Source organism: Mesoplodon mirus, assembly GCF_964341445.2.
Source record: "Mesoplodon mirus genome assembly, chromosome: 14".
Lineage (NCBI taxonomy): Eukaryota > Metazoa > Chordata > Mammalia > Artiodactyla > Ziphiidae > Mesoplodon > Mesoplodon mirus.
The window spans coordinates 14,150,591-14,175,024 of NC_138990.1; the positions used below are offsets into that span (position 1 = coordinate 14,150,591).

At 40.8% G+C, this 24,434-nt stretch overlaps 1 protein-coding gene across 1 annotated transcript in view; it reads left to right on the plus strand.

Annotated features, from left to right (window-relative positions):
• The window catches only part of BUB1 (BUB1 mitotic checkpoint serine/threonine kinase), a 42,348-nt gene extending 21,663 nt beyond the window's left edge, over window positions 1–20,685 (plus strand). The window contains exons 17-25 of the mRNA XM_082642016.1: window positions 3,959–4,046; window positions 8,132–8,367; window positions 9,526–9,669; window positions 16,703–16,818; window positions 17,127–17,288; window positions 17,466–17,623; window positions 17,723–17,897; window positions 18,449–18,555; window positions 20,117–20,685. Coding sequence (XP_082498142.1) covers window positions 3,959–4,046; window positions 8,132–8,367; window positions 9,526–9,669; window positions 16,703–16,818; window positions 17,127–17,288; window positions 17,466–17,623; window positions 17,723–17,897; window positions 18,449–18,555; window positions 20,117–20,312 — 1,382 coding nt within the window. The 3' untranslated portion in view covers window positions 20,313–20,685. The remainder of the gene's footprint in view (window positions 1–3,958; window positions 4,047–8,131; window positions 8,368–9,525; window positions 9,670–16,702; window positions 16,819–17,126; window positions 17,289–17,465; window positions 17,624–17,722; window positions 17,898–18,448; window positions 18,556–20,116) is intronic.
• The last annotated feature ends 3,749 nt before the right edge of the window (window positions 20,686–24,434 follow it).

Below are 24,434 nucleotides of genomic sequence, written 5' to 3' on the forward strand. Positions count from 1 at the left end.
AACCTCACCCACAGAAGATGGTGAACTTAATCAATGGTTGTTGTGTGTGTTCCTTGGCTGCTCCACCCGCTGGTCATTCCCTGTCTTCCTCACTCTCCTCGGGCCTCTCTCTTCCCTGAGACACAACAATAGTGAAATTTAGGCCAGTTAATAACCCTACAGTGGCCTCTAAGTGTTCAAGTGAAAGGAAGAGTTGCACGTCTCTCACTTCAAATCCAAAGCTAGAAATGATTAAGCTTAGTGAGGAAGGCGTGTCAAAAGTCCAGTTAGGCCGAATGGTAGGCCTCTTTCACCACGTGGATGCAAAGGAAAAGTTCTTGAAGGAAATTAAACGTGCTACTCCAGTGAACATATAAATGATAAGAAAGCAAAACAGCCTTATTGCTGATATGGAGAAAGTTTGAGTGACCTGGATAGAAGATCAAACCAGCCACAACATCCCCTGAAGCCAGAGCCTAATCCAGAGCAAGGCCCTAACTCTCTTCAATTCTATGAAGGCTGAGAGGTGAGGAAGCTGCAGAAGAAAAGTGTGAAGGTAGCAGAGGTTGGTTCGTGAGGTTTAAGGAAAGAAGGCATCTCCTTATCAAAAGTGCAAGGTGAAGCAGCAAGTGCTGATGCAGAAACTGCAGCAAGTTATCCAGAAGATCTAGCTAAGATCATTCATGAAGGTGGTTATACTAAACAGCAGGTTTTCAATGTAGATGAAACAGCCTTATATTGGAAGAAGATGCCTTCTAGGACTTCCATAGCCAGAGAGGAGAAGTCAAGGTCTGGCTTTAAAGCTTCCAAGGACAGGCTGACTCTCTTGTTAGGGCTAATGCAGCTGATGATTTTAAGTTGAAGCCAATGCTTGTTTACCATTCCAAAAGTCCTAGGGCCTTTAAGAATTATACTTAATCTATTCTGGCTATTCTCTATAAATGGAACAGCAAAACCAGATGACAGCAAATCTGTTTACAACACGGTTTACTGAATATTTTAAGTCCACTGTTAAGGCATACTGCTCAGAAGATTCCTTCCAAAATAGTACTGCTCATTGACAATGGACCTGGTCACCCAAGAGCTCCAGTGGTGATGTACAATGAGATTATTTTCATGCCTGCTAACACAACATCCATTCTGCAGCCCATGGATCAAGGAGTCATTTAGACTTTCAAGTCTTATTATTTAAGAAATACGTTTCAGGGGCTTCCCTGGTGGTGCAGTGGTTGGGCGACCGCCTGCCAATGCAGGGAACACGGGTTCGTGCCCTGGTCCGGGAAGATCCCACATGCCGCGGAGCGGCTGGGCCCATGAGCCATGGCCGCTGAGCCTGCGCGTCTGGAGCCTGTGCTCTGCAACGGGAGAGGCCACGACAGTGAGAGGCCCGTGTACTGCAAAAAAAAAGAAATACATTTCAGGGACTTTCCTGGTGGTCCAGTGGTAAAGAATCCGCCTTCCAATGCAGGGGACGCAGGTTTGATCCCTGGTCAGGGAACTAAGATCCCACGTGCTGTGGGGCAACCAAGCCCGCGCACCTCAACTAGAGAGATGCCCATATGCCACGACAAAGATCTTGCCTGCCACAACGAAGACCTGATGCAGCCTAAGTAAATAAACTTAAAAAAAAACAAATACATTTCATAAAGGTATAGCTGCCATAGACAGTGATTCCTCTGATGAATCTGGGCAGGCAATTGAAAACCTTCTGGAAAGGATTCACCATTCTAGATGCCATTAAAAACATTTCTGATTCATAGGAAGAGGTCAAAATATCAATGTTATCAGGAGTTTGGAAGAAGTTGATGCCAACGCTCATGGATGACTTGAGGGGTTCAAGATTTCAGTGGAGGAAGTAACTGCAGATGTAGTGGAAATAGCAAGAGAACTAGAATTAGAAATGGAGCCAGAAGGTGCGACTGAATTGCTGCAATTTCATGATAAAAAGTTAATGGACAAGGAGTTGCTTCTCATGGATGAGCAAAGAAAGTGGTTTCCTGAGATGGAATCTACTCCTGGTGCAGATGCTGTGAAGATTATTTTGTTTTGTTTTGTTTTATTTTTTATTTTTTTATTAGTTTTTATTGGAGTATAGTTGCTGTGTGTGAAGATTGTCGAAATGACAACAAAGAATATAAAATACTACATAAACTGAGTTGATAAAGCAGCGGCAGAGTTTGAGAGGATTGACTCCAATTTTGAAAGAAGTTCTACTGTGGGTAAAATGCTGTCAAACAGCATTGCATGCTACAGAGAAATCGTTCATGAAAGGAAGAGTCAATCGATGTGGCAAACTTCACTGTTGTCTTATTTTAAGAAACTGCCGCGACAACCCCAGCCTTCAGCAGCCACCAGCCTGATCAGTCAGCAGCCACCAACATCGAGGCAAGACCCTCCACCAGTCGTAAAAGATTACGACTCCCTAAAGGCTCAGATGATGGTTCGCATTTTTTAGCAATTAACTGTTTTTTAATTGAGGTATGCACACTGTTTTTTTTAGACATAATGCTATTACACACTTAAGACTTCAGTACAGTGTAAACATAACTTCTGGGCTTCCCTGGTGGCGCAGTGGTTGAGAGTCCGCCTGCCGATGCAGGGGACACGGGTTCGTGCCCCAGTCCGGGAGGATCCCACATGCTGCGGAGCGGCTGGGCCCGTGAGCCATGGCCGCTAAGCCTGCGTGTCCGGAGCCTGTGCTCCGCAACGGGAGAGGCCACAACAGTGAGAGGCCCGCGTACCGCAAAACAAAAAAAAAAACCATCTATATGCACTGGGAAACCAAAAAATTTGTGTGACTCACTTTATTGTGATATTCGCTTTATTGCAGTGGTCTGGATACAAACCCACAATATCTCTGAAGTATGCCTGTACTATGAGATCTGGGACCGCTTTACCTTTTCTGCTAATTTACTAGCCAAACACTATCACTGCTGGCATTTTTTTTTTTTTTAATAGCAGTTGTTCACTGAAGGAATAGTGAAAGAACTGCAAAAGAATTTCATTCCCCTGGATGAAAGCTTATTGTAATGTGAAGTCTGAGCCTATAGGCCTAAAAGTTTTTAGCTAAGGAGTAAACATTTTTTCTTACTGTACTAACCAAATATATTTCTTTCCTGAATTTTAAAGGAGGATTTAGTTGAAACTTGGACAATTGCCAAGTGCTATCACAGACTTGCTACTTTAATTCTAAAAATTTAAAGCTCTTTCAATTTGGAAAACCTAATCTGTTTAACAGTCAAGAGTCTTTCATAAAATCAATATTGACCTTTCATAGTGTATTTGCTACTTTGATTGTATAAATAAGAAGCTAATGTTCTAGTACTAAAAAGTGTTAACACCTGTTCAGTGAAGCAGTATATGATAAAATTTAATCTAGTGTAATAGTTGGCTCTATATTGTATTAGTATCACTTGGTAGAAGTATGCTCTGTATTTCTGCCCTATCTAGTTTGTCTCTCCATAGATAGATTTCTTTTTTTAATTAAAGGGAGTGATAGTAAGTATTGCCAGGTTGCTTTCTGGTGTAAACACTCTGAGTCAGTTCAGTCAGCTAAACGCTGACTAAATAAGGCGAGTTAGACTGAAAGACACCAAAATCTCCGCCCTCCACAAGCGTTTCAGCCTTTTATTCTCCATGGCCTTGGCATCGGCTTCTCCTCAAACAGGGTGTGCGCACTGCCACCCGTAACTTCCTGTGGTCTGGTCACCCTCCCACGGTGGACCTGCTGCTCTCTGGACTCTTTTCTCTTGAAGGATCGTATGGATTAGATGTATAAGGTTGAAACGCTCACATATAACGGTAGAATTTTTTTAAGTGATTTTTTTTTCCCCGCTTTTTAAACATAGTACACTTTACCACAGAATACTATTTTGAAATTATAATGAAAGTCCGTGTAAAAAGGAATCCTGGAGTTTATAACCATATAAAATCATATGTGTGTGTATAATGTCCATCTCTACTTTTCTGTATATTTCAGAAAATGTGGTAGCAGAACAGTACACCCATGTGACTTTGGATTCTTGTGAAAGGAACAAGATGGAACCCTTGAAAGAGAGAAAGTTCAGGTATTGTGTGGGTGCATGTGGTCCTGTGTCTCTCCCTTTTCATTCTAGCTTGCTTTTTAAGCTGTAATGGAATACCTCATTCCAGCCCTTCTTTAAGGGCTGCCAGAGTTTTTATCAACTCAGAGCTTTAAGGCAGAAGCTACTCTCTGTACATATAAATACAATGACACTTGGTACATCAGGGCAGTGAGAGAAGCAGCTGGGGTAGCAGAGAATCCCTGGGGAAACTGTTCCTGTGACTGACTTCCACTGATTTGGGGAGCAGAACTGCAGATGCTCTTGCCAGCCAAAGACCGTGACATATAAAGACTATTGCAGAACTGAGCAAACTCCTAATTGCTTCTGTATACCCATTATAATTGAGAAAATCAATAACTTTCTTTTTTTTTCTTCTTTTTGGCTGCATTGGGTCTTCGTTGCTGTGCACAGGCTTTTTCTAGTTGTGACGAGCGGGGGCTACTCTTCGTTGTGGTGCGTGGGCTTCTCATTGCAGTGGCTTCTCTTGTTGCAGAGCACAGGCTCTAGGCGCATGGGCTCAGTAGTTGTGGTGCGCGGGCTCTAGGGCGAGGGGGCTTCAGTAGTTGTGGTGCTCGGGCTTAGTTGCTCTGCGGCATGTGAGATCTTCCCAGACCAGGGATCAAACGCATGTCCCCTGCATTGGCAGGCGGATTCTTAACAACTGCACCACCAGGGAAGTTCTAATAACTTTCTTTTAAGAGGAGGAAGATAGAATGTTTAAGCCTCTTAGGTTCTGATGCAAAATGCAGACTTACCATACATACACTAATGCTTTGCAGAAGTAAGATTCTGCCATATTTGAATAGTCTGGTGAATGTCATAGACACTAAAAGTAGCTACAATCTTTTGAGTATTTATTATATTTCTGCACAGCACTTAACACTTTTCATGTACTGCACCCTTTAACTAACCCTTATAATAACTTTAGTTGTAGGAACTATTCTTTTCCAGCATCATAGATGAAGAAACCAGATCCAGAGGGCTAAATAAAGGACCTGAAGCCCTACAGCTTCTACTTTGCAGCCCTGGGATTTGAACCCCTATCTCTGATTTCAGAATCCTCGCTCTCACCACTATGCTGTACTGCTTCTTATTATCAAACACCTCTTCCTGAACTAAGACCCCAGTAAATAAATAATTGGATTAAAGGACATGAGCAGAACTTACAAAAGAAAAATTAATGAATAAACATGTAGAAAAGGGTTAACTCACTAGAAATAAAATTAATGCAAATTAAATAGGTTTTGCCTTTTAATTTAAACTTTTACTCAGTGGGCCCATAGTCTGTTACTGCCCACCAGGAATCTTCCTTTGTGCAGCTAAACTTTTGAATCATAAGTCTACCGTACACCACACTTGGCATAAGATTAACTTAGATGTATATAGGACAGAAATCACTGTTGCCAGCAGGGTAATACTGTCCAAGAAACTATTGTCTTTGACTGCATGTGACAGTTAAGCTGCAAGGAAACAAGACTCACGTGGGGAGACACCCAGGGACAGAGGCTTCCTTAGCTTCGAAACCTTATTCCCAGGGAGTCAGTGGCTCTTGCAACACAGATTTAGTTTTCAGAGTCCCCGCCAGGGACAGGCCCATTACAAGAATCATTACACCTGAAGCCTGAACCTATGGATTCCCAGCACATGTTCATAATTCTCCCAGTCCAGATACAGCTATTTTTTATCATAAGCATTGATGACAGTGATACCTTACCTTTTCAGTTTTCAGTGGAGAAGGGGAAGAGCTAGAAAGTTAACCAAAATCCACAGTTTTGTGGAGAAGGGAAAAGGATTTTATTCATCGTTTATGCACCCACGGTAATTTGGGCACTCATGTTGCTAGTAGCAATATACATGGGTTTGGAAACACATCTGTTTTGTTGTAATATAAAATATTGGAAATATGTTCAATATCTAAGAACAAGGGAATTGTTACACTTCATCACACATCCACTGGATTAAATGGTGTGCAGCATTAAAATCCACAGTAGAACTGTGGAGAAACCCCGCAGACACCACCTTTCCCAAATAATCAGGCTGACGTCACCCGTGATGACACATGGTGATGTCATGGGAGGAGAAGGGCGCGTCACCTCTGTGATATTCTCCCCAAACCAATACTCACAGTCTAGCCAGGAGGAAAACAAAAGAAGCCCAAATTGACGGACAGTCTACAAAATAGCTGGCCAGTACTCCTCAAAACCGACAAGGTCTCAGGAAACTAGGAAAGACTAAGGAAGTGTTACAGAGGAGAAGAGAGTAAGGAGGCTGACAACTAATGCAGCATGGTGTCCACGGTTGGCTCCTGGAGCACACACGGGGCTTGTGGAAAACCTGGCGAAATCCAGACGAGGTCTGGAGGTTAGTCCATAGTAATGTGACAAAGGTTGGTTTATTGGTTTTGACAAGAGCCACTTTAACGTGAGGTGGTGACACTAGAGGAGATGGGTGAGGAGCGTATGGGAATTCTCTTTGATCTCTGTGACATTCCTTTAAATCTAAATTCCAAAATTAGTTCATTTTTTTAAAAATTCATGGTAGGAAAAATGCCTGTCAAGAAGTAAAAAATGCAACATGAAGTTGCATGAATTCATTTGTATAAAAATATATACTCGTGCATCTGTTTGTAGATATGTGGATCTAAAGATGTGGAGAGAATATGTGTGTGGAGATGTATGTACAGTCCAAACTTGTTATTTGCATTGGTTCTTTTCTATAAAATCACTGCAGACACTGAATTAGCAAATACTGACCCGTTGCTTCTAGGGGAAATACACAGTTAGGATCCTACAGGGCTCTGGTCACAGCTCTTTGTTTAAAGACATTTATTTAGGGCTTCCCTGGTGGCGCAGTGGTTAAAAATCTGCCTGCGAATGCAGGGGACACGGGTTCGAGCCCTGGTCTGGGAAGATCCCACATGCCACGGAGCAACTAAGTCCGTGCGCCACAACTACTGAAGTCCACGCGCCTAGAGCCCGTGCTCCGCAACAAGAGAAGCCACAGCAGTGAGAAGCCCGCGCACCGCAATGAAGAGTAGCCCCTGCTCACCGCAACTAGAGAAAGCCCATGTGCAGCAACAAGACCCAACACAGCCAAAAAGAAATAAATAAAATAAATAAATTTATGTTTAAAAAAAGACACTTATTTAATATATACTATTGATTCATTAACATTGAACTCATGGCCAACAGCACTGTAACCCATGCCTGAATGAAACTTATCCAACACATATTTTCTCCAGAAGACACGTCACAGCCTTCTTGCACTTAGGAACGCTAGACAGCACTTGAGCACTACACTTGGGGAACAGTTAAACAGCTAAATCACCAACTAAAAGCACAAAAATGCAAGAAGAAGAAACACCCCACATCTCTAACTATACTGTGAAAGGCCACTGTTTACAGTATGCGCCGAAATGAGGAGGCAGAGTGTCACCTTGCTCGACCTCTCCTGGGAACATAAATGTTGAGTGACTCAAACTTTTCATTGTTCTGCACGTCTTGAGATGACAGCAAAAGCACCGTGAGTGTTGGTTGGGGTAACAAGCAAATATTTGCATGTAGGTGAATTTACAGGTGTGGAATCCTTGAGGAATGAAGATCAACTGTGTGTGTGCGTGTGTGTGTGTGTGTGTGTGTGTGTGTAGAAATGTACTGGTGTTAGGTTGTTGGACTGTGGCTGACATTTTCTGTTTGTTTCAGTGTTACAAAAGAAGCCAGTTTTGGAATAAAATATTCAGTCCCTATTACAGTAGTGATGCTTAGAAGACAACTTGAGAAAATAAACCCTTTCCTACCAACATCTCCTACTAAAGCATATCCAATGTGTCACCTCACCTATTTAATATATTACCACGTTTTTTATTTTATTTCTATTCATACTGTACGAGCTGTGTATCTGCATATATTTGTTTGTATGAAGAAAATGCTTTAATAAACTCTTTGTGAAGCAGTTTTGAAATCTCATTCCTAGAATGAAAAGGAAACTGTTTTGTGGGATTTTTATGTGTTCAAACCCAATAAAGTTTGTAATCGTGTGTGTTTATCTCGTCCCTTTAACACATCCAGTCCGATTGAAGAGAAAAGCCCAGAACCAGCGTTCCCCACAGATGTCTCTTCAGCATCCTTGCTCCATCTGAGCCAACCTGCTGCAGCTGTGCTGACCAGCGAGGCGGAGTGGGGCCTCAAGGCCTGTAAACTCACAGACCCTGACCTTGCCCCTGCACAGGATCCAGCAGACGCCAATGCCAGGTTCCAGGCAGAACCAATGCAGACCGGCTTGCTTGGGAATGTCGACGCTCCAGGTGTGAACAGATGCTCATTCTTAATTGTTCCCTGAATAAGGACAATAACCTGTTAAAAGCTGTTCCATGAAAGAAGCTCAAAGAGCAGGGCCTTGAATGCCGTTGAGTAGAACGCAAGTTCAGACAAACTTGCATGCTGTATCACCGTGCATACAACAGTAACATACTTGAAGTACTAATTAATTTGTTTTAATTTTAAAAGGTATCAAAATAACTGTTGGAAAAGAGAACTGGAATTGGAGGGCCCATTATGCCAGGCGTTTAATCTAATACTGTTATCCCCATTTTACAGAAAAGTAAACAGGCTCAGGGTTAAAGGACCCCACCCCCACCCCAAGGTTACACAGAAACAATCTTAACAGTGGACAAGAGCACAGACTCTGGAGATAGACTAGCTGGATTCTAATCCTAACTCCCCCTCTTAGGCTGTCTTGTGATCTTGGCCCAGATTATTTCAGTTCTCTGTGGCCCTGTTTTCTATAAAGTGGAGGGGTTGGCAGTACCTACTTTAGGGTCTTACTGTTAGGACCAAGTGAGTTACTAAACATCAAGGGCTCAGAAAAGTGTCCCACATCTGCTTAGCACTAGTAAGTATCAATCATGTTGGATTAGTCTTTGATAACTGCCACTAATAGAATTTTTTATAGCATTCTAAATTGGGCAGAAACTTTTTTCTTCCCTTTAGAAACGGTTCCTCTTTGTGTCTTTGTGGACCCAAAGTATATCTCATACAGACAACTTGCATGTAGGTAGTATGTGTTAAAAGGCAGCGTGTTTTGTAAATAGAAGTGGAAGGCAATTTAAAGAATACATATATGATCATGTTAGAAGTAACTAATCTCCAAGTTTGCCTTTAAGACATGTACCCATAACTGTGTTAAAGGCAAAATCTAGAATAGATGCCCTTGGTGTTAATTTCCTTTGTCCCAACTGAATATTGATTTAAATTTGTAGATCTAAAATGACAGATAATGAACTGTGCAGAAGTACCCATTTTGACTTTTGAAAATGGTTCTTTATTATTTGAATCAATGCTCTTTAAAGATAAGGCTTTTGAAAGCTTATTTAATGAGTGTCTCCACTTGCTTTGTCTATGATTTATTTGGTAAAAGTCTTGGATACTGAATTCCTTTTCTTTTATGTTCCTGTTCCTTTAAGACTTCACTGTTGAGAATCCCTGGGATGATGAGTTGATTGTCAAACTTTTATCTGGGCTTTCTAAACCAGTGAGTTCCTATCCAAATACTTATGAATGGCAATGTAAACTTCCAGCCATCAAACCCAAGACTGAATTTCAACTGGGTAAGAACCATATGGGTAATAAAACTTTAAACTCTTTTTTTCTCTGTGGGAAGTTGATGTTTATTCCTCCTGGCACCACCCTCACCCCTACCCCTCCCCCCCCTCCCCCACTTGCAGTAAGAAGTTTTATCTGTAGTATTAAGAGGAGAACATTTTGTTAGGCTGTGACTGTAGGATTTCGATTGCTGTTGGGACTGTAACTTATAAAGGGCAGTTTGGCAATATCTATCAGAATTTAAAATGCATATGCTTTTAGACCCAGACATCCACTTTTAAGAATTTCCTGCAGATACACTTGGATATATTCAAAGTGAGGTGTGTGTAAAAGCAACAGATTGGAAACAACATAGGCATCTAAGGGGACTGCTTAAATAAATTACGGGACATCTCTACAGTAAACTACAGCTCACTCTGTGCAGCTAGGGAATGATCTCCAAAATATGCTGCTAAGTGAAAGGGCAGGCTAGTGTTATATGCTGCTTTTTATTTCTTAAAAAGGGGCAAGATAATATATATTCATATTTGATAATATTTCCAGAGAACACTTGAAGGGTACTCAAAACTAATAAAAACGGTTAATTGTTAGTGGGAGGGGAAACAGGGTAGATGTGGTAACAATGGGAGCAAGACTTCTCATAATGTACTTTACACACACACACAGATTCCCCTATTATTAACATCTTGCATCGGTGTGGTACATTGGTTAAAGTTGATGAGCCAATATTGATACATTATTATTAACTACAGTTCATAGTTTACATTAGGATTCATTCTTTGTGTTGTACATTCTGTGGGGTTTGACAGATATGTAGTGACATGCATCTGTCATTACAGTATCATACAGAACAGTTTCAGTGCCCTAAACCCCTGCGCTTCATCTATTCATCCCTTCCTCCACCTGAAACCCTAGCAACCACTAATCTCCTACTGCCGTCCCCACATAGTTGTAATCATTACAGTATATAGACTTTTCAGATTGGCTTCTTTTGCTTAGCAATATGCATTTAAGTTTCCTCCATGTCTTTTCATGACTTGATAGCTCTTTCTTTTTCATCTCTGAGGAGTATTCCATTGTGAGAAGGTACTATAGTTTATTTATCCATTCACCTATTGAAGGATATCTTGGTTGCTTCCAAGTTATGGCAATGATGAATAAAGCTGCTGTAAACATTCCTGTACAGTTTTTATGTGGACGTAAGTTTTCAGTTCATTTGGGTAAGTACTAAGGAGTGTGATTGCTGGATCATATCGTTAAGGCTATGTTTACTTTTGTAAGAAACTGCCAAACTGTCTTCCAACGGGGTTTGTACCATTTTGAATTCCCACAGCAATGAATGAGAATTCTGTTGCTCCACATTCTTGTCAGCATGTGGTATTGTCAGTGTTTGGGGTTTTAGCCATTCTAGTAGATGTGCAGTGGTATTTCACTATTGTCTTTAATTTGCAATTCTTTAATTATGTATGATGTTGAACATTTTTTCATATGTTTATTTGCCATCTGAATATCTTCTTTCCTGAGATATATGTTCAGATCGTTTGCCCATTTTTCAATCAGGTTGTTAGTTTTCTTATTAAGAGTTCATTGTATATTTTGGCTATACAGTGATCCTATATCAGTTGTTTTACAAAGATTTTCCCCCAGCCTCTGGCTTGTCTTTTCATTCTATTAGCTGTGTTTTTTGCTGAGTAGAAGTTTTCAATTTTAATGAAGTCCAGTTTATCGCTGTTTTCCTTTCACGGATCATGCTTTTGGTGTTGTATCCAAGAGGTCATCAGCAAACCCAAGGTCACCGAGATATTCTCCTATGTTATCTGCTAGGAATTTTGTAGTTTTGTGTTACATATTCAGATCTATGAACCATTTTGAATTAACTTCTGTCAAAGGTATAAGATCTGTGTCTAGATTCATTTTGCATGTTGATGTTCAGTTGTTCCATCACCATTTGTTGAAAAGACTATCTTTCCTGCATTGAATAGCCTTTACTCTTTTGTCAGTGATCAATTGACTATATTTGTTTGGGTCTATTGCTGGGCTCTCTCCTCTGTTTCATTCATCTATTCGCCTATTCACCAATACCACACTGTCCTGATTTTGGTAGCTTTTATAGTAAGTCTTGATGTTGGGTAGTGTTGGTCCTCCAATTTGTTCTCCTTCGATACTGTGTTGGCTGTCTGATTCTTTTGCCTTTCCATATAAACTTTAGAATTAGTTTGTCATTATCCACAAAAGGTCTTGGTGGGATTTTGCTTGGTATTGCATTGAATCTATAGATCAAGTTTGGAAGAACTTCACAATGCTGTGTCTTCCTATCTGTGTATATAGAATATCTCTCCATGTATTTAGATTTTTTTAATTTGTCTCATCAGAGTTTTGTAGTTTTCCTCATGTAGACCTTGTACATATTTTGTTACATTTATACTTAAATATTTCATTGGGGAGGGGGGGTTGCTAATGTAAATTGTATTGTGTTTGTGGGGTTTTTTGTGGGGTTTTTTTTGCGGTACGCGGGCCTCTCACTGTTGTGGCCTCTCCTGCTGCGGAGCACAGGCTCTGGATACGCAGGCTCAGCGGCCATGGCTCACGGGCCTAGCCGCTCCGCAGCATGTAGGTGGGATCTTCCCAGACCTGGGCACGAACCCGTGTCCCCTGCATCGGCAGGCAGACTCTCAACCACTGCGCCACCAGGGAAGAAGCCCTGTATTGTGTTTTTAATTTCAAATTCCACTTATTCATTTGTGGTACATGTGGCATAGAACTGTTCATAGTATTCCTTTATTATCCTTTTAATGTCCATAGGATCTGTAGTGATGCCCCCTCTTTCATTTCTGGTATTAGTAATATGTGTCCTCCCTACTTTTTCTTAGTTGGCCTGGCAGAAGCTTATCAATTTCATTGATATTTTCAAAGAACCAACTTTTTTCCCCACAGAACCAACTTTTATTTTCAGTGATTTCCTCTATTGATTTTCAGTTTTAAATTTGGTTGATTTCTCTACTCTGATTCTTATTTTTTCTTTTCTTCTGCTTACTTTGGATTTAATTTGCTCTTCTTTTTCCAGTTTTCTAAGGTGGAAACTAAGATTATTGATTTTAGATCTTCTTTTCTAACATATGAATTCAATGCTATAAATTTCTAATACTGCATTTTCCACATCTCACAATTTCAATAAATTATGTTTTCAAAGTGTGTTATTTAATCTCCAAGTTTTGGGGGACTTTCCAGCTATCCTTCTGTTATTGATTACCAGCTTAATTCCACTGTGAACTGAGTGCATACTTTGTATGATTTCTTTCTTTTTTTTTTTTTTTTAAATTTGGTGAAGTTGTGTTTTATGGCCTAGAATGTGGTCTTTCTTGGTGATTGTTCCATGTAAACTTGAAAAGACTGTATAGTCCACTGTTGTTAAATTAAGTATTTCATGAATGTCTATTAGATCCCGTTGATTGGTGGTGGTGCTCTTTGGTTCAACCATGCCCTTAAGGATTTTCTGCCTGTTGGATCTGTCAGTTGCTGATAGAGGGATGTAGAAATCTCCAACTGTAATAGTGAATTGATTTATTCTCCTTGCAAGTCTGTCAATTTTTGCCTATTTTGATGCTCTGTTATTAGGCTCATACACGTTAAGGATTGTTATGTCTTGGAGAACTGAGCCCTATATCATTATGTAATGCCTTTCTTTATCCTTGATAACTTTCCTTACTTTTAAGTCTGTTCTGTGTAAAATTAATATAGCTACACCAGCTTTCTGTTGATTAATGTTGGCGTGACATATCTTTCTCCATGCCTTTACTTTTATTTTTTCTGTGTCTTTATATTTAGGGTGTGTTTCTTGTAGACAACATATGGTTGGGTCTTGTATTTTTATCTATTGTGATGTAGTTGGACTAATATCTACTATATTTGTTACTGGTTTCTATTTATTGCTCTTGTTCTCCATTTCCTTTTTTGTCTTTCACTCTCTTTCTGCCTTCTCTGGTTTTAATTATTTATGTGATTCTATTTTCTCTCTTCTCTTAGCATATCAATTATACTTCTTTCTTTACTTTTTTTAGTGGTTGCCCTAGAGTTTGCAATGTACATTTACAAGTCATCCATGTCCACCTTCCAATAACACTATACTGCTTCACAAATAGCACAAGTCCCTTATAACAGAATGTTACCAATTCCTCCCTCCTCACTCATTTCACTTACCCAACAGGCTGTGCTTACTGAACACATTGTTGCTATTATTATTTTGAACAGCTATCTGTTAGATCAATTAGGAATAAAAAATAAATAAATAAAAGATTTTATTTTATCTTCATTTATTCCTTTTCCTATACTTTTCTGATCTGAGTTTCTGACCTGTATCATCTTCCTTCCCTCTGAAGAACTTTTTTTCTCTTTTATTAATTTTTATTGGAGTATAGTTGCTTTACAATGTTGTGTTAGTTTCTGCTGTACAGCAAAGTGAATCAGCTATACGTATACATATTGGCTTGGCCAAAAAGTTTGTTTGGGATTTTCCATACGATGTTACGGAACAGATGAACTTTTGGGCCAACCCAATATATCCCCTCTCTTTTGGATTTCCTTCCCATTTAGGTCACCACAGAGCATTGAGTAGAATTCCCTGTGCTATATGTTAGGTTCTCATTAGTTATCTATTTTATGCATAGTATCAATAGTGTATATATGTCAATCCCAATCTACCAATTCATCCCACCCCCCAGAACTTCTTTTAACATTTCTTTCAAGGCAGGTTTACTGGTGACAGATTGCCTTAATTTTTGTTTGTCTAATGAAGTCTTTATTTCTTCTTCACTTTTGAAAGGGAAGAATTCTTGGTTTGTGGTTTTTTGGCTTTTTTTTTTTCTTTCAACACTTACTCCACTCTCTTCTTGCTTATATGGTTTCTGAAGAGAAGTCAGTGTGATTCTTATGCTTACTCCTCTATAGGTAAGGTGGTTTTATTCCTCTGGTTTCTTTCAATATTTTCTCCTTGTCTGATTTTCTGCAGTTTGAACATGACATGCCTAGATGTAGCTTTTTGGTATTCTTCCTGCTTGGCGTTCTCTGAAATTCCTGGATCTGTGATTTGGTTTCTGTCGTTGATTTTGGAAATTTCTCAGCCATTATTACCCCAGCTATGTCTTCTGTTCTCTTTTTCTTCTTCATCCTAGTGTCCCATTGCACATTTGTTACCCCTTTTGTAGTTGTCCCATAGTTCTCGAACATTCTATCTTTTTCATTTTATTTTTCTCTTTGCATTTCAGTGTTGGAAGTTTCTGTTGGCATATTTGTCAAGCTCACAGTTTCTTTTTCCAGCCACATACAGCCTATTGATGAGCCCATCAAGGATATTCTTCATTTTGTCACAGTCCTTTTTTATTTCTAGCGTTTCCTTTTGATTCTTTCTCGGAGTTTGTATTTGTCGTCTTACATTACTCTTGTATTCTTGCATTTCGTTTACCTTTTTCATTACAGCTCTTAGCATATTAATCATAATTTTTTTATTCCTGGTCTTATTGTTCCAAAATCTTTTCTGTATCGGTATCTGGTTCTGATACTTGCTCTGTCTTTTCAAGCTGTGTTTTTTGTCTTTTATTATGCCTTTTAATTTTTGTTAGAAGCCAGTCCTGATATCCTGCTGAAAGGAACTGAGATAAATAGCCCTTTAGTGTAAAGTTTATGCTTATCTGTCTTGGGCTTAGGCTGTGTTTACTATTTTCTGTGGCTGTAGGTATCAAAGGCTGAAATTCCCCTTTGTGTCCTTATTTGTCTCCCCTGTTGTGTTTGGGCTTCCCTAGAGACTTGTTCTTAAATAAGGTCTGAGACATCAGTTCTTTCTGTGGTGACTCCTCTCCCCACCCCCCCTTCGGTACTGGCTTCAGTGGTAGTTTCTGCTTCTGGGCTCTGCTATTCTCTGTATTCACCTGTCTGTCTCCTCAGTTTGGGGGCCAGCAGTTTTCCCTGTGACCTCAGTTCTCTAACAGACCTAAGAGTTGTTGATTTTCAGTTTGTTCAGCTTTTTCTTACTGTGAGGGTAGACTGGCGACTTCCAAACTCCTTACATGCCAGCTAGAAACCAGAAAGCTACTTTTTTATATTTGATTTTAAACACATGAATTCTTTTTTAAAAAAATTAAAAATCTGTTACAACTTTACCTCTGTCATCTTTCTACCAAAACCAATAACCCCAGTGTAACTGAAAAATATCAAGACAAATCCAGCTGAGGGGGCATTCTACAACTTACCAGAACAGTGCTCCTTGGAACTGTCATGGTCATCAGAACAAAAAGTTAGAAACCGTCACAGCCTAGCAGAGTCTGAGGACACTTGATGAATGTGTCCTAGAACATTAGGGGAAAACTAGTGAAATCTGAATAAAGTGTGGAGTTTAGTTAACAGTAACATACCAGTTTTGCTTCTTGTTTGTTACCAGTGTAACTTGGTTATGTAAAAGTTAGCAGTAGGGGAAACAGGAGGCAGAACATACAGAAACTACTATCTTCTCAACTTTTCTATAAATCAAAAACTGTTCTAAAATAGAAAGTTGACTGCAATAAAATTTTTTAAATTATCTGTTAGAAATACCGGTACAATTATACTCTGCCCTTTTTATTCTGATGTAAAATGCTTGCATTTTTCAAAGGCATGTTAGAGCTTTGTTTAGCACTTTGTAGAGGATGTCCACTTGTTCTTTCTGTCATCACAACAGTCTTGCCAAGTAGGCAGCACACATACTCCCCCTTTAAATATGACAGCACTGGTAAAGAGAGGATGGCTGCCCGAGGCCCTGCTGCTCAGTGACAGGCCTGCGTCCCGGCAGTGCTGCTCTGGCTCCTCCATCACTTCGTTATAAAGGGGGTATTTTGTGGCAGGTATTTGTTTAACTTTCATGTAAGACTGGAAAAACATTTCCTAAGGGAGCTACATCCATTTTTATTTATTAAAGCAATTCAAGCACCAAGAAAAATTTACAAATACTTCATTTTGATAGCCTTTAATGTTTTGAGCCTTTTTTTCATTTTGACTTACCTATGTCCTCAGGTTCTTTGCTGGTCTATGTTGATCACCTTCTTGGAGAAGGGGCTTTTGCCCACGTCTATGAAGTTACCCACGGAAATGTGAACAATAGCAAAAATAAGCAGAAATTTGTTTTGAAGGTAAATGATCTGTACAATATAGAAAATGAATTTTAGGGCTAGAGTTTGCCAGCCTCCTTTTTTTTTTTTTTAAGATAGTGGTGGTTTCACTTAGGTCTATTGTCAGCACTTAAGAAACAAAACTATCCTACAAGGATTCAGAATTGCCTCGCCACTAAAATTACCTTGCCGCAGTTCCCACGCTGCAGCAACAATTCATAGCTTGTCATCACTTTCTACCCCACGTCCTGTATTTGGATGAAGTGGCTTTCTTGCTATCATTTTCCAGAATGTGAGCTGGATATGAATGTCACATACCTGATTTGCAGGTCCAGAAGCCCGCCAACCCCTGGGAATTCTACATCGGGACCCAGCTGATGGAGAGACTAAAGCCAAGCATGCAACACATGTTTATCAAATTCTATTCTGCCCACCTGTTCCAGAATGGCAGTGTGTTAGTAGGAGATCTCTACAGCTATGGGACATTACTAGTAAGTGTATTGCTTTTATGACAAACAGGAACTGAAGTACATTTTTAGCTTATGCCTTGCACATACCTTTTGCACTTGGAGCTTTTATTGGAGTGATGGGTGGGGGCAAAGCTCTTGACTTGAAATTTCATTAATCCTGTGCAACCAACTCAGGACTCCACTTTCCATTGTTTCTAGAATGCCATTAACCTCTATAAAAATACCCCTGAAAAAGTGATGCCTCAAGCTCTAGTCCTCGCCTTTGCTATCAGAGTGCTGTGCATGATTGAACAAGTCCATGACTGCGAAATCATCCACGGAGACATCAAGCCAGACAATTTCATACTCGGAAACAGGCAAGTTGCCCTTTTAACAGGTCCTTCTCTTACCGTTTCCCCAGCAGCCTTTTATTATCTGTGCTCACGCAGCCTGGCCCTTGTTTGTGTTTAATATAGATTTTTGGAACAGGACAGTGAAGATGATGATTTATCTGCTGGCTTGGCACTCATCGACCTGGGTCAGAGTATAGACATGAAACTTTTTCCAAAAGGAACTGCATTTACGGCAAAGTGTGAAACATCTGGTTTCCAGTGTACTGAGATGCTCAGCAACAAGCCCTGGAACTACCAGGTAGAGAACTAGAGTGAGAGATTTGAAAACATTTCCCTGTATGACACTCACTATAATTTCAAAATGAATTTGGGCCTCTAGATAGTTTGAGCTGATCTAGTCTTCTTCTAGCCCTGGGTTCAGATGACACTCTAGGGTTGTTTCCAGTTGTGGACACATCGCACCTCGGGAGGTTTGGAGCACAGTTTGAAGACCACAGCCAGTCCTGGGGGGAGGAGCGGGGAGGGCTTGCAAGCGGCTTAGTGTTGTGTTTGCCTCTGTGTGACAAAATGAAGGACGCGGTAGCTCAGGAAGAGCAGAGCTTCCCAAGACGCTGCCTAGGGAGGTGGCGGGTGATCTGCCGTCCTTGGAAGCCTCCAGCAAAGCGTAGACGGGCATTCATAGGACGTGTCAGTGTGGGGTTAACGCACACTTCCAGAATTCTTTAGAAGTGAAATCCTGTGACTATTTATTTCCTGTGATTTCTCATATTTGCTGCATAACTTAGACATGGGAATATGCTCAAGTGTAAAATACTGTATTAGTCATATATACCCATATTTTCTTTATAGATTGATTACTTTGGCGTTGCTGCAACAGTGTACTGCATGCTTTTTGGCACTTACATGAAAGTGAAAAATGAAGGGGGGGTCTGGAAGCCTGAAGGTCTTTTTAGAAGGTGGGTATTAGCATTGGTGCTACAGTGAAAAGAATAAATTCAGTAGAATGTTGAGTTCCATCTGGTGGAAAATGGATCTTTGCCACAGAAGACCCATGCCTTGGGAAGTAGGGTGAAATAGCATAACCCTGGACCCTGGGTGCAGTGAGCAAGTTATTTAAGTGCTTCTGTTTCTCCATTTGTAACTTTTGTGGAACAAGTTGTGTGTAGACATTTCATTGGATCTTCAGTTTCTCCTATGTATAATAGATTCAACATATCCATTCTTTTTTTTGTTGAATTTTTTAATTTTATTATTATTTTTTGTAATAGATCTTCACTGATGTATAATTGCTTCACAATACCATGTTAGCTTCTGTTGCACAACAAAGTGAATCAGCCATATGCATACACGTGTCCCCATATCCCCTCCCTCTTGAGCCTCCCTCCCATCCCCCCATCCCACCCCTCTAGGTCATCGCAAAGCACCGAGCCGATCTCCCGGTGCTACGCTGCTGCTTCCCACTAGCTATTGTACATTCAGTAGTGTATATATATGGATGCTACTCTCACTTCGCCCCAGCTTCCCCCTCCCACCCCATGTCCTCAAGTCCATTCTCTATATCTTTATTCCTGCCCTGCAACTAGGTTCATCAGTACCATATTTTTTTTTAATTCCATATATATGCGTTAGCATATGGTATTTGTTTTTCTCTTTCTGACTTCACTCTGTATGACAGACTCTAGGTCCATCCACCTCACTACAAATAACTCAATTTCATTTATTTTTATGGCTGAGTAATATTCCATTGTATATATGTGCCACATCTTCTTTATCCATTCATCTGTCGATGGACATTTAGGTTGGTTTTATGTCCTGGCTATTGTAAATAGAGCTGCAATGAACATTGTGGTACATGTCTCTTTTTGAATTATGGTTTTCTCAGGGTATATGCCCAGTAGTGGGATTGCTGGGTCATATGGTAGTTCTATTTTTAGTTTTTTAAGGAACCTCCATACTGTTTTCCATAGTGGTTGTATCAATTTACATTCCCACCAACATATCTATTCTTGATGCATTAGGTTGGGTTGAGGTTAGAGTTAAATCAGATGCAAGAGTGGGATTCCCCTGCACGCTGAAGGCTACTTTTTTTTTTTAAATAAATAAATTTATTTATTTATTTATTTATTTATAATAAATTTATTTATTTATTTATTGGCTGCCTCAGGTCTTTGTTGCTACGCACAGCCTTTCTCTAGTTTTGGCAAGCAGGGGCTACTCTTCGTTGCGGTGCGTGGGCTTCTTATTGAGGTGGCTTCTCTTTTTGTGGAGCATGGGCTCTAGGCCCACGGGCTTCAGTAGTTGTGGCACGCAGGCTCAGTAGCTGTGACTCACAGGCTCTAGAGCGCAGGTTCAGTAGTTGTGGCGCATGGGCTGAGTTGCTTCGCAGCATGTGGGATCTTCCCGGACCAGGGCTCGAACCCACATCCCCTGCATTGGCAGGTGGATTCTTAACCACTGAGCCACCAGGGAAACCCTGAAGGCTACATTTTATCCTTCATTTATGCTTTGTCTCTCCAGGCTTCCTCATCTGGATATGTGGAATGAATTTTTTCACATAATGTTGAATATACCAGATTGTCATCATCTTCCATCTTTGGATTTGTTAAGGCAGAAGCTGAAGAAAGTATTTCAAGAACACTATACAAACAAGATTAAGACCCTTCGTAATAGGCTAATTGTACTGCTCTTAGAATATAAGCGTTCTCGAAAATAAAATATGGGCACTCCCTAAAAATCTCTTTGTAAATGCTAGCCTGCTCACTTTGAACCTTGATGTTTCCACATTTATTGTTTATGTAAATGTTTCTTAAAAATAAAGCCCACAAAGTATATCCTTGGGACATAGTTGTTACAAATATTTCAACAAAATACACAACACAGTAACATCCCCGCCGTAGCAGGCTGACTGGGCAGCTCTTGGGATGCGAGCATTCATGAGAGTAATCGACAAGTGAACATTCTCTAAAAGCACTTTTTAAGCAACTGACCTGTTCACTTTAAGCCAAAAAAGAGCCAAGTCAGGTTTGTTTGTTTTTTTCTAAATTTGGGAGTTTATATTTGTGTAAAATAAACAAAAATTCCCCAAATATATCTGGCAGACTTAATGTTTTTATGAATTGAATGTGCCTGTCCTTTATTGTACTTGTTCCTCGTTGCTATCCATGGGAAATATTGCAGGTATAAATCTTAAGCTTTGTTTTTTAAAAGCATGATTCCAAAGAATATCTCAGATCTTGAAAATAGTCACGTAAGCTCCATGCATCATTAATTAGCTCTGAAATTATAGCAGCCAACTTAGCATTTATTGACTTAAAGCTGGAAAGGTCCTATAACCTGAATTGACCTTCCCTCCTCTATCCCTCCCGCTTCCCTTAGCACATGATGAAGACAAATGTGAGGGGACACCCAGTTCAAGAAAACACAGTGACTGGCTTCCGCCTCCACCCTCACTCCCAGCCACCAGGTTCCCCATTCTAGAGACAACCTCAGCCCACGTTTTCTGACCTTTCCAAAAATTATTCCATGCATATATATATATATATATATATATATATAATGTTTTTTGACAAAGCTAGCATAATTCTGCTTTTTTTCACCTAATGTATGGTGGAGAATATAAGTACATATAGAATGGTCTCATTCTTGTGAAGGCTGTGTAATATTTGGTTGTATGATATATAGCCATAATTTGTAGTGTAAAATCCTAGAAGGGAAATTGCTGGGTTGAAGGTAAGGGCATTTAAGATTTTGTCTCAATATTGCAAATAATCCCCCTGTAGGGCTGTGCCAGCAGGGATCAGAGTCTGTTCCCCACACCTCCACTAACAGGACACGTCAGGCTCTTTGACCCTTGCCACTCTGACAGGTGACAAAATGGTATTTCCTTGTGGTCTTCATTTGCATTCTCTTCTGAATTAGGCCAAATATATTCATATATTCAAGAGCTATGTGTTTTTTTCTTTTTCTGTGAACTCTATCCTTTGTCAATTTTTCACTTGGGATTGCTCTTTTTCAGTTTAAGTTGTAGGACCCCTTTCTATTTCTCCCAATTTGTCATCTGTCTCTTGACTTAAGATTTCTGTTGACATGAAGATTTTTTTTTTAATTAATTAATTAATTTATTTTTGGCTGTGTTGGGTCTCCGTTGCTGCGCTCAGGATTTTCTCTAGCTACGTCGAGCGGGGGCCACCCCTCGTCGCGGTGTGCGGGCTTCTCACTGCGGTGGCCTCTCCCCCTGTGGAACACGGGCTCTAGGTGCACAGGCTTCAGCAGTTGTGGCACGCGGGCTCAGTAGCTGTGGCGCATGGGCTTAGCTGCTCCGCGGCACGTGGGATCCTCCCAGTCCAGGGCTCGAACCCCTGTCCCCCGCATCGGCAGGCGGACTCCCAACCACTGCACCACCAGGGAAGCCCGACATGAAGATTTTTAATTTTGTTTCATACTCTGATTTATAAGGTTCTTTAAAGCCTTTTTTGGCTTTTGCATCTTAAAATGCCATCTTCAATTGAGAGAATAAGAAGAGAGTCTTCTAATGTTTTCATATTAGTACTGATTTAAATACTTAAGACTAAACTTTCGGTTGTTTTAAATCAGATGTCACTTTTTCTTGTTTTTTCTAGCTGGTACTTTGACTATATGAACACTATTGATTTCTATAAAAAGCTTTTCAGTTGATTCTTTTGAAGTTTCCAAGTAAATAACCATCACTATGAAAATGCCGCTTATTTTACATCTTTGCCAGTTTTTCGCTGGTGATTTTTCTCTTGCCTTCGCCATTGCCCAGGACCATGAGAAGAGGGCTAAACAGGGATGGTGCTGGACATCTCTGTCTCCTGCTTTAGAAGGAGCTCCTCCCATGTTTATCCAGTAAGTTCATGAGGCTGGCCCGAGGTAGCCTTTTTTAATCACGTTGAAGGAATATCCATCCATTTCTTTTTACAAGTGTGAATCATAACATTATTTCACAGTTTTCTTGCCCCTCTTTTCATCTGTATTGGACCAGCTATATGCCATTCCCCTGTATGAATGTACCATATTTTAGTTAAACAATTCTCTATTTAGAGACAATTAGTTTCACAGTTTTATTGCTATAAAAAAGTGAGTGCAGGTGCAAATGTGTCTGCAGGATAAATTAATAGAATGGGATTCCAAATATGTTTTATTTTGAAAATAAAGAAAGTAACCTATGCGATCGATTACACATACACTGAAATTGGAAGGAAGTTGATCCAGGGACAAGACCTCATCAGACAAACCAACATTAAATTTACTCTTAAAGTGTCAAAAGTGAACATTGATAAAGCCAGATTTGTGGGATTTTTTGATTTTTCTTCTTGAAAATGTCTGTTTTCAAAGGAAACAAGACTAAAGTAGATAAGGGTGCTATTTTACTAAGCGAAGAACGAAATGTGTCCATCCATGAAAGGCAGCTGTGGGTGCCTTCAGTCTTGGGCAGAGAGGACACTTGGCCTCGGCTTCCCGCCCGTTTGCTGTTACCGGACCCTCAGCTCCTATCACACCCAAGGTGCCTTCCGTGCCACTCACACCAACAGCCTCAACCTGACCAGCGTCATCTCAGCACTGCTGCTGCCCACCTGGTGCCCAGTCTGTGCCAAGGGCTCCGCTTACATGAACTTCACAGTCAGATTTCCTAAGCAACAGCCTTGTCCCCAGGGAGGAAGTTTCCAGCCAAATGAAAGAAGTTGCTTCAAGCACTTCAGGAAAGTAGGTGGGTTTTTTGGTCCATTTCCTGGTACAAACCACAGTGATCATCTTCATTTCGTTTTAAATTATACACACAAACACAGAGTTCATCTGTACAAGGAAATAAGCTTTGCATCTAAAGGGCCACTGAGACCGATGCCACAGACATCAGAGTTGGAAGGCAAAGAAATCTCCAGCTCACCCACTAAGGAGACTGGACTTTCCCCAAGGATAGAGCTGAGCAAGGGCTCAGCTCATCCTAAGTGCCCAAACACCAGCTAGATTCAGCCTAGGTTCTGATTTAATACCTACTCGGGCCAAGGCCTTTCCCATTCATTCTCGGCAGCCCCGCTCCACGTTCTAAGTCCCAGTTAAGAACAAGGCTGGCTACTCTGGAGACTCGGAGACTCCTGTGACCAGTGCATTTTCACCCTGGATTATATCTGTGTCTAAGGCAATGGTTCTAAAATGTATTTTTTCATAAGACAAACCTGAGACACCAAGTGTGGTCCGGGCCTATCAGAAATAATGCTCCGAGATGCGTGGGCATCAGCACGATATGCAAATACACCTGCAAAGCTGCTTCTCTGCCACTGGTCCCAGGAGTCAGTGTCCGTGGTCCTCCTTTTATCTCATCCCTCCACTGAGTCCATCTGTCCCGTTGGTTCCATTCCGAATGGTTCAGATGAACCCATTTCTGGACTGGTCAGGCTGCAGGCAGGCTAAGCTCCAGTAACAGACCCCACACAGGGCTTAGAGAAGACACAAGTGATTTCGATCTTGCATTACAGTCTGGGGTGGGCGATCCTCTACTGGCCCCGACCCTGCCGTCCTCAACAGAAGGCTTCCAGGACGTTTTGACTGCTATCATATCCCAGCAGAGGTGGACATCGTTCCCACGGGCAAGACCTGCGAGGTGTGGACCCCAGTTGGGCTCACAGCCCACGGGGCAGACACAATCATGTTGCCCCATCCCCCTGCCAGGGAGATTGAGGAATGAGGTGTCCAGCTGGGAGCCCATGGGCCAAAATGTCGGGGTGACTAGTCCCCTAAAAGGCAGAAGAAAGACCTGGAGAAAAGCGGCAATGCTGCCACAACTCCTGCCCCTTGTCCCCTCCCTTGGACTGTGTGC